General features: G+C 59.8%; 1 protein-coding gene across 1 annotated transcript; it reads right to left on the bottom strand.

Moving 5' to 3' along the window:
* Positions 1 to 7,080: 7,080 nt before the first annotated feature.
* On the bottom strand, positions 7,081 to 8,388 carry DDIT4 (DNA damage inducible transcript 4). Its single transcript, XM_054174693.1, has 2 exons — positions 8,269 to 8,388; positions 7,081 to 7,924 (listed from the first exon to the last, which is right to left on the bottom strand). Exons 1-2 carry the CDS (start codon positions 8,363 to 8,365, stop codon positions 7,449 to 7,451), a joined length of 573 nt encoding a protein of 190 aa, XP_054030668.1. The 5' UTR covers positions 8,366 to 8,388; the 3' UTR covers positions 7,081 to 7,448.
* Positions 8,389 to 9,639: the final 1,251 nt, after the last annotated feature.

Genomic DNA, 9,639 nt, shown 5'->3' with positions numbered 1-9,639 from the left:
CCGGCCTCGGCGGCCCGGGCCCTCCCGGCGCTCCCTCTGCTCCGGCGCTGCCCGGGCTGGCTCCTTAGGAACGGATCAAAAGCCTTGGGCGTGTTGGGGTCGCACTCAGCTGAGGTCTTGTCAATCCAGCAGCTGCTTGGGAAGGTTTTCACCAGCCCTAGCAGCCAGCTGCCAGGTTTTAATGAACCTTTTTTTTTGTTGGTTGCTTTATTGTCTGGTTTACTGAAAAAGCTGTTTTTATCCCTGGCACTCAGAGCGGTCTGACGACAGGGAATGGGCTCCTACCAAACAGATGTTCCTTGCCCCCTCCCCCTGCTGCCTTCCCTTGACACTCCAGGAGAACAAAGCAAATGGCCAGAGTTCACAGCAGGTTGGAGAAGTGACTTCCTGCCTGTAACTGGGAACCAGGACAGCTGAGGGACAGTCTGGAAGGCTCAGGAGTTGGAGAGCTTGAATTAAGGCGAGCCCCGCGGCTCAGGGTGCGCTGGGTCACAGGGCAGCTGCACAGAGATGAGGACAAAAAGTTGGTACAGAGTTTGGAGCCTTTTTATCTCTGCTTAATTTCTGCTTAATTGTCACCTACCAGCTGCTGCTGGGGTGGCCACAAAACATTACAGGCCCCTCCTCCCACCAAAAGATGTGCAGACAGGGTTTCTGTAGCAGATAAATCAGAAGGAAAGCGTGCACCACGCACGAGTTGCTGGGGACACCATCCAGGCTTGCAGGGACCTCCTGGGGCCATCAAACATCTAGTGGCTGATTTGTAGACACAAGGAAGGAGGTTCAGCAGGGAGTTGTCCTTTTCTTTTCCTTGGCAAAAGGAGAGTTTGGCCTTTCAAGCAAACCCTCTGGGCTGGCATTTTCGGCTGTGGAGCGTGGGGGATGTGTTGGATGCTGGTTTCGGAGCCCTGCTTATCTCCCGGGCCTGCTCTCTTGTTTTTGACCAGCGCACCTCTTGGTCAGGGAGGCCGCTGCTAATTGCCTGCTCTGCTTTAATTCCCTCCCTGCTGCAGCCAGGAAAGAGGGATTGAAAACCCTGTGGCTTGCAAAAGTTCTGCCTGTGGCCTGTGGCGGGGAGGGGAAGGAAGGGGGAAGTCCAGTGACGCGCGACTGTCCGGAGAACCGACACCGCTCCCTCCCTCCCTCCCTCCCGCTTCTGTCCCCAGGCTCTTGAAATGCCTGAAGACTTTCTTGGTGAGGCGTGCTGAGCTGGGGTGACAAGAGACTCGACATTGCCAGGAATCAAACCTTTTATCTTAAATGTGAGGAGGGAAAAAACCCAAACAAAAAAGAGGGGTTAAAAAAGAAGTGGAATTGGAGAATTGCGGCAACGCACAAAGCGACCTCTCCCTTCTCTGCCGGGCTCCGCCGCTTGACCTGCGCCTCGGGCGGCGAGCAGGATGGGAAATCAGCCTGCTGCCCAATCTTCCTCCTTCCCTTTCCCAACAGCCTCCTTGCTCCTGGGATCCCACCACCCACAGAGAGTGGGAAACATAACACTAAACTAACTGCAGAGGCCCTGAGGCAGAGGGGAGACCCTTGGCCACCGCCGACAGGGAGAGAGAGAGAGCGATTGGACGATTTGCTGACACAACTTTAAACAGAAAACAGAATCTATTTAGAATTAATTTATAGCTGTATATATGTTGTACTTTTAAACTATGCAGGGGCTGGATGATTAAATTATTTTGTTTTCTGCCCAGTTTGGTAAAGAGGGGAGCGGGGGCGGGGGTGGGGGAGCTGTTCTCGCTCTGCCCGGTGTCCGAGCCCAGCCTCACCGGGCAGTCGCTGTATCTGTGCTTTCCGGAGGGCAGCGGCCTGGGATGTGTCGGTGCCGGCCTCTGAGGGCTTGAATAAAAGCAGTTCCACGCCTGTGGGAGGTGACAGAGCAATGGAGGGGTGCTGGGGCAGGGAGGGGGGAAGCCGCCCCGCTCTGCGGCGGGGGATTTGCGGTGCTGGCAGTCAGCTGAGCCCCGGCGTGGCGCTGGGCGAGGGGGAAGGATTGTCCTGGGTGGCTTTGGCTCAGAGTTGATTTGTGCAGGGAACTTCATTCTTTTTTGTTTTGCAGAGCCTGCTTTAATTTTGCCTGCTAATCAGCCCAGCTCTTGTTCTGCACAGAGGCCTTTCCACCCACCCTCTCCCTTCGCTGGGGGTTCGCCTGACCCACCCGTGGGCTTCCTCGCCCACCCGGCGCTCCCCTTTGTGGCGTGGCCGTGGCCTTGACGCCCTGTCCCTGAGCTTCCCCAGAGGAGACCTGTGAAATCCTGCCCCTTCCTGAGAAAAGGAGCTGCCTGCCGGGGCAGAGGGGAGGCTGCAGCCTGAGCTCTGCAGCGCGGCGCTGGCTGAACGGCCGGTGGTGGCAGGGCGCTGGGGGTTAGGAGCCATCCCTTCAAAGCCAAGCTGGCACTGCCAGAGCTACCTGCCCTGGAATGAACTGCACCGATTCTCATTTTGGGGGGGTTACTCTGCAGCTCATGTTCTTGTCTAAAGCCATTTCCAGTGAGAGCCATCTCCCAGCACGCTTGGGGGAATGACTCCAAAGCACGGTGACTCCCAAGTGGAGGGCCCAGGGCTGGGAGAGGGGTGAGGGGTGAGGTGGTTTCCTTTCTTTGTGACTAGGAAGCCCAGGTGCTCTGTTCTCAGCTGTTTGTGTTCAGCCAAGGATGAGCCCTCCTGGCGACGTGCAAGCCCTCTCCCACAGCCACCACCACTCACACCTGCTTCTGAGACACGGTTTGGGCTTTTCTGCTGCCCTTTGTTTCAAGCAATTCCTCCTCTTTTGGAAGGAACAGGGTGGAATCATAACACGTAGAAGTCACTCTTCAGAGAGGCACAGGCCTGGGGAAGGGGCTAAGTGAAAGCTCAGGCTCACAGAAGGCGCTGGGTGTCCTGCACAAAAGCCCAGAGCCTGCCCACCACAACCTCCTGATCCTTTCTTTCCCCAGTAGCTGCCCCTGGCTAATAAGGAGCAAGGAGGTGTTGATGCCGAGGGATGCTGACAGGGGCTGGATTAGAACTAATTGTACATCTATAAATAAATGTTTATAACACGACAGGCTCTGGCTCTGGTGGTGTCCCACAGCTCCTGGCCCCAGCCAGCCCCCCTTGCACAGCTCCTTCCCGCCGCCTGCCTCCCGCTGTCCGCACAGGTGCGCGGGGTGAAGGCAAGTTCGGCGTCTTGGCCACCCTGCCGAGCTCCAGCGTGGTGGGAGGCTGCAGGGCAGGCCCCAGCGGGGGAGGAGGAAGGGCAGAGAGGAGATGGAGAGGAGGTGATGCCTCAGAGTTAGTTGTGGGTCCCAGTAAGGTGACCTTGACAGCTCAGCAGAATGTCTTTGCTTCAGACTGGTTCCACTGGGAATGCTCCCAGCAGGACGTGGCCTCCCCTCCCATCCAGGCACCACTGCTAGCTGGGTTCTCTGCATCCTCCAGCTGAGACCTTTCAGGGGGGATTCTTTTTTTCTCTCCTCCCACTGGCATCATTCCAGCATTTTAGGTGCCCTGTGGATGGGTCCCTGTCTGGGGAGGACAGGAAGGCTCAGCCTGTCTGTCCTGAGCAGGAACTCAAACAATCACAGCTGAGACACACTTCCCAGGGGCAGTGATTCAGAGCCCCCCCAGCTGCTGGCCCAAGGCAAGGGAGGCCATCTGCTTCCAGAGGACTTTGGGGTCCATGCTCCCAAATGGGTCTTCATTTTTTTCCCCAAATCCCCCCACTTTTTGGGGGCAGCAAAAGGCTTTCCCACAGCACCTGAGGCAGGTTTGACTCTTCTCCTTCCCAGCCCCATGCACCAAAGGGCTGAAGGTTGTGGGGATTTTTTTTCCCCTCACTCCTCCCTTTCTTCTCACTCTCTGAGGCCAGGGCTCAGGGCACTTCCAGTTCCCCTCTGCGCCACGCTCCCAGCAGCAGTGAGTCAGCCCTGCCCCAGCTGGCACAGCCCAGCACTGACCAATGCTGGGCAAACCCCTGCCCAGTGCCACCTTTTGGGGGTTTAATTCTTCATTCAGGTGCACCCCAGGTTTTAAGGTAGTTTTGCTGCCTTTTGGGTCCTTCCAAGCCGGGAGCAATGGGAGATGCTCTGCACTGTGATGTGCTGGGCCCTGCCCGCTCACCAAAGGTGCAGGTGGCTTGAGCTGCCCATTAGCTCCTTCCCCACCCAGCAGCTCGTTAAGTGGAGCTTTTAATTGGGGCAGCAGTCAGAGGAAGGGAGGCAGCAGGGGAAGGCAGGTGCCCCATGAGCATTCTTCAACAGGTAAGGAGTGAAGGGGGGAGCCTGCTTCTCTCCACCATCATTTTTGGCAGCAAAACAGAAGGGATTTGGCATTGCCCTGGGATTTAAATCCTCGTTTGCCTTATTGCTGCTGATGGCCTCCCCCCCCCCGCCCCCCAAAAGAAAATCTGCTTCTCCTCCCCACCACAACAGCCCCCAGGAGTCCGCAGATCAATGCTGCTGCCACGAATAGCTCTACCGCTGCCTCCCGGGGGCCCAAAATAGCGCTGCCTCCCCCCAGCCCTGCCCCGGGAGAGGCTAAATACAGCCTCGCTAGAAACCTCTGGCACCTTCCAGGGAGCTGCCAAGCCCCAGGGACTTTGGTATCCCCCCCCAGATTTGTCACCAAAAGGCCATTTTGCTATGAATAGAAGCAAAACTTCACCTGCTGGCACTCGTGGCTGGGACTGTGACCAAGGGGCGTCTCAGGGGCCACGCCGACGCTCACGGAGGGTTTTGGTGGGGTTGGGGTTTGCTTTGTTGTTGCTTTCTTGGTGTCTTCTGCAAAGCTTTGATTATTCCTGGCACTAATACTTTAAGCAGCGTGGTGCAGAGCCCCTGGCTTGGCCCCCCTGCCCCCGGAGGCCGGCAGGGGATGGAGCGGGGCACCGCCGCAGCTGGCGGCACGGCGAGACGCGGGGTGATCCCCTCCGCCTGCTCGGGAGCTGGATGCACACAGAGGTGGATATTTATGGTGCTGTAAATATAGCTTGGAGACAGAAGATGCCTCAGCAGGGGGTGATGGCAGGGCCGGAGCCGTCGCTGCTGTCGCCGCGCTGTAAATCTCTCCCCGCAGCCGAGGGGCACTTGGCAGAGCCGTCCTGTGCCAGCGGTACCAGAACCTGCTGCTCCTCCAACTGCTTCACCAAAAGAACTTTGGGGTTGGGGTTTCCTTTCCAGCCCCCTTGGTAACTAACTGCTGGACTGGATTGATCACAGGATGTTAGGGGTTGGAAGGGACCTCCAAAGATCATTGAGTCCAACCCCTGCCAGATCAGGACCATAGAATCCAGCACAGGTCACACAGGAACACATCCAGATGGGGCTGGAAGGTCTCTAGGGAAGGAGACTCCACAACCTCCCTGGGCAGCCTGCTCCAGGGCTCTGTGACCCTCACAGTGCAGAAGTTCCTCCTCATGGTGAGGTGGAACCTCCTGTGCTGTAGTTTCTACCCACTGCCCCTAGTCCTGTCACAGGGTGCAGCTGAGCAGAGCCTGTGCCCTCCTCTTGCCACCCAGCCCTCAGACATTTATAAACATTGATCAGGTCCCCCCCAGTCTTCTCCTCTCCAGCCCCAGGTCCCTCAGCCTCTCCTCACAGGGCAGCGCTCCAGTCCCTCCAGCATCCTGGCAGCCTTCCTTTGGACTCTCTCGGGTAGATCCCTGTTCCTGATGGTGGTTTTGCTCCTGGATGAGCCCAGAGGGCAGTGCTCTGACTGATCCCGGCCTAGGGGATGGCTATCACATGATGGAAGGGGCAGGGGAGGCTACTCCAGCACGTGAGCCCTTGGGAAGCACCCCAAGTTTGCACCATGTGGGGTTGTAAAGGTGTGTTCCAGCTGTGCCTGCTGGGCACTGCTTGCTTCTAGGTGGTACTCACAGGGGGAGCAGCCCTGGCCTGAAAGGCTCCAGCTGCAGAGTGCTTTGTGTCTTTTCTTACGGCAGAAACAACTTCTGGAGTGAAAAAGTTTCCATCAGTGAAGTCACTCTCTGTCCAGAGAGGGCAAGAAACCCAGCCAGCAGGAGAAGCCAGCACTAACTGGTGTTTGAATGGAAGTGGTTTGGGTTTGTTGGAGGTTTTGTCAGGCTGGTTTTATTCCCCCCACACCTTCCATGGCTCTTCGTTTGCCAAGCAGCTTAATTGCCCTGTAGTGAAAGCCTTTTCTCCGAGAGCCTTTAATTGCAGGCTTGAGTAATTGGTCTCGCTTTGGCAGAGTGTTTGTAGAGCTGGGGAGTGCTCCCCTGGCAGGTGTGACCCTCCCCATCTCTCTCCTTCACACTTTTAGCTGATCCTCCTGGTTTTATGCCCAAACCCCCTCCTTGTCACTCCCGGGGAGGGGAGCAGCCCCTCGCTGTGGTTGCAGGGTGCTCCTCCCTGGGGCACAAGGAGGCACCTGGCTGGCTTGGGGCCCTGACTCAGCTCCCCCTGAGTCACATCCCCGTGGCCTGCCATTAGGAGCAGGGCAGAGTAGAATTCCAGCTCCCATTCCCCAAACCTCCAGCTACCACCTCAAGGGCTGCCCTACCAGGGAAAGGGCTTCCCAAGGATGCCAGCAGGGAAGGGTTGCATCATCCCGGGGGGGGGTTGTGGAGCCTCCCTCACCGGAGATACTCAGGACCGGCCTGGCTGTGTTCCTGTGTGACCTGGTATAGGTGACCCTGCTTTGGCAGGGGGGTTGGACTGGATGATCTCCCGAGGTGCCTTCCAGCCCCTGACATGCTGGGGTCCCTCTGCAGCCCGGAGTGACCAGAGGAGGCAGCAGGTTATCAATTAAGACAACTTTTATTAGAAAAGTAAAAAACCCACCCCAGCCCGCCACGATTGCATAGAAGTCTTGCACTTGAACATCAAGTGGATGAGTGTAAACTGTAACCAATGAAGCACCCGCGGCGAGGGGTCCTGCCCGCCCTCCCTGCCGCACCTCGCACGCCCCTCTGCCTCCTCTCTCGGGATCAAAGACGCAGATTTCAGACACCACCTCCTCCTCCCTCCCTCTTCCCCCTCCCCCTCCCCGGCAGCCCAGTCAGAGCTGCCAGCGGTGGGGGCTTGCCTTTGATGCAGCCTCCAGCCCAGCCGCCGCTCACTCCCGCACACACACGCCCCCTCCCCGAAGCCCCATTGATTACAATCCTCGTTACTACAAAAAAACCCAAACAACCCAATCATGATTGATCAGCCGACAGGAGACCATCTGCCCCCCTCAGCAGCCCTGCTGCCGGGAGCTCGGTCACCTCAATCATCCCACAATCATCGACAGTGTGAAGCGACCTCCGCCTCAGTCCCGGTCCGCTCCACATCAGGGACACCCCCTGACAAAGGCAGGCAGCCCGGTGGGACCTTCACCTGTCCAAACTACTTCCACCTACAGCCCTAACTCCAGCCTAGCCTAAACTACAGCGGCTGCCGGGAGCCGGCTCCTCCAAAGCACTTGGGTAAGTCGCTTCCTCCCCGGCACGGCCGTCAGCACTCCTCTATCAGCAGCTGCTCCGAGCTGTACAGCTTCTTCTTGATGACCCTGAAGCCCGTGCTCAGCTTCAGCGGCGTGAAAGCCGGCCCGGAGGTGAACAGTCCCTGGATCTTGGGCCAGAGGCGGGAGTCCAGGCGGAGCACCAGGGTGAGCTGGAAGGTGGGCACCACGGCGGGGTCCACGGCGATGTGCCCGACGTCGTGGCAGGCCTTGCCGTGCTCCACGCAGAGGTCGAGGAGGGCCCCCCGCAGCCCGCAGGGCTCGCTGCAGGCCAGGCGCAGCAGCTCCGTTTTCACCTGTGCCAGGAGCTGGGCCGGCATCAGCAGCCGGGAGCAGCGCTTGGCACCCAGGGGGGCTCTGCCCAGCGTGGCCTGGACCACATCCATCAGGTTGGCACACAGCAGCTCATCCTCGGGGTCGTGCAGCAGGTCCAGGTCCGGCAGGGAGATGCCTTCAGCATATTCGGCGTCTGTGGAAGGGACGGGAGGGAGGTCAGCTGCGGGGCGCGGCGGGGGCACGGCCACGGTCCCACGGGACACGGCAGGTTGGGTTGGAGGCGTGGCAGGGGGACCTCCAGGCCCTCGAGAACCCCCGTGTCCCTCCAGTGAACCTCACAGACCCTCAGTCACCCCCCAGCCCTTCTCAAAGGAACCCTGCGACCCTCAGCCACTTCCAAGCCCCTCGCAGATGCCACCTTGCCCCTTAGAGGAACCCCGGGTCCTTTAGCCCCCTGCCATCCCTCAGAGCAACCCTGGGTCCTTCAGGAATGCCCGACGAGGGCCCTCCCCCGGCTTCTCGGGGGCCTCCACTCACCTCCCTCCGAGCCGGAGGCGCTGCCCAGTGACTCGCAGTCGGAGGTCTCCAGGCGGCCCCGCTCGCTGCTCGCCAGCCGCTCCCACAGCCCCGGCATCCCGCGCACCCTGCCAGCGCAGCTTTCCCTGCCAGCCGCCCCAGCCGCCCTATATAGCGCCCGTGCGGGAGGCCCCGCCCCCCCGGCCCGCGCCCGCCAATGGCAGCGCGGAGCACGTCCGCGGCGTCTCTCCTGCCCGGTGACAGCGGGAGGCACCGCCCCCTGCCCCCGCTCGGCTCCGCTCGGCTCCGCTCGGCTCCGCTCGGCTCGGCCGCGATCCGGACCCGGCCCGGGCCCTGCAAACGGCGCTGGGGCTTGCATCAGGAGGGCTGGGCTGGGCCAGGCTGGTGCAATCTGCCTGCAGCTCTCGACAGTGCCCGTCGAGTGTCCCCGGCTGCCTGCCACCCCCTCAATGGGGGCTTTATGCCCCCATGTGCCCCCCAGGGCTTGGGCATGTACCCATGTACCCCTCATGGCTGGGCTTTATGCCCCCATGTGCCCCCCAGGGCTTGGGCATGTACCCATGTACCCCTCATGGCTGGGCTTTATGCCCCCATGTGCCCCCCAGGGCTTGGGCATGTACCCATGTACCCCTCATGGCTGGGCTTTATGCCCCCATGTGCCCCCCAGGGCTTGGGCATGTACCCATGTACCCCTCATGGCTGGGCTTTATGCCCCCATGTGCCCCCCAGGGCTTGGGCATGTACCCATGTACCACTCAGGGCATGGGCTCTATGCCCCCATGTACCTCCCTGGGCAAGGGCCCCAGCCCAGGCCTTGCCACTTGGCCTCAGCTGTGTTCTGCTGGGAACAGCAGTGCCCAGGTGGATGCATGCCAGGGCTGGTTGGTGCTTTGTCTCCACCGTCTCTTGACCCTTCTCTGGGCTGAGCAGCAGGTCCCAGCTGGCACAAAACGAGACAGTGGGTGAGGGGCTGAGAGAGTTTCCATAGGTGGTGTTTTTAATGTGGCTACTGATCGCCTTCATCTTCCAGGTGGTGAGCACCAGCAGGGCTTGATCCTGCTGCCAGTGGCAGGGGCGGCCCAGGTGTGGGCCGTGGGCACGGCTGCTGCCCTGCTTCTGGTTACAACCCAAACCAAGAGCCTGAGGCCAGGGGTGCTGCAGGTGACTGAGGTGCCAGCATCCCCTCAGTTGGTGTTGCCTGGCTTTCTTGTGCCAGTAAGAGCTGTTGGAGTGGAATGCATTCAAAACTGGAGGTTTGCTGAGGGGGTGAGAGCAAGGCATGACCAGGCTGGGACAAGGGACTTTGCTCTGCCCCAGGCTGGGGTGACCCCCATCTGCCTCCTCCCAGTGGTCCTCTGCTCTGGAAGCACG

Source organism: Dryobates pubescens, chromosome 30 (assembly GCF_014839835.1).
Source record: "Dryobates pubescens isolate bDryPub1 chromosome 30, bDryPub1.pri, whole genome shotgun sequence".
Taxonomy (NCBI): Eukaryota; Metazoa; Chordata; class Aves; order Piciformes; family Picidae; genus Dryobates; species Dryobates pubescens.
The sequence above is the reverse complement of the archived record's forward strand: the minus strand, read 5'-3'. Positions and strand labels throughout refer to the sequence as shown.

Excerpts from the sequence above, each read along its gene's own strand:
- DDIT4 (XM_054174693.1), bottom strand. The coding sequence starts at position 8,365 with ATGCCGGGGCTGTGGGAGCGGCTGGCGAGCAGCGAGCGGGGCCGCCTG. Across the intron at positions 7,925-8,268 it reads CGCCTCCGGCTCGGAGGGAG|ACGCCGAATATGCTGAAGGC; the intron begins GTGAGTGGAGGC and ends TCCCTTCCACAG.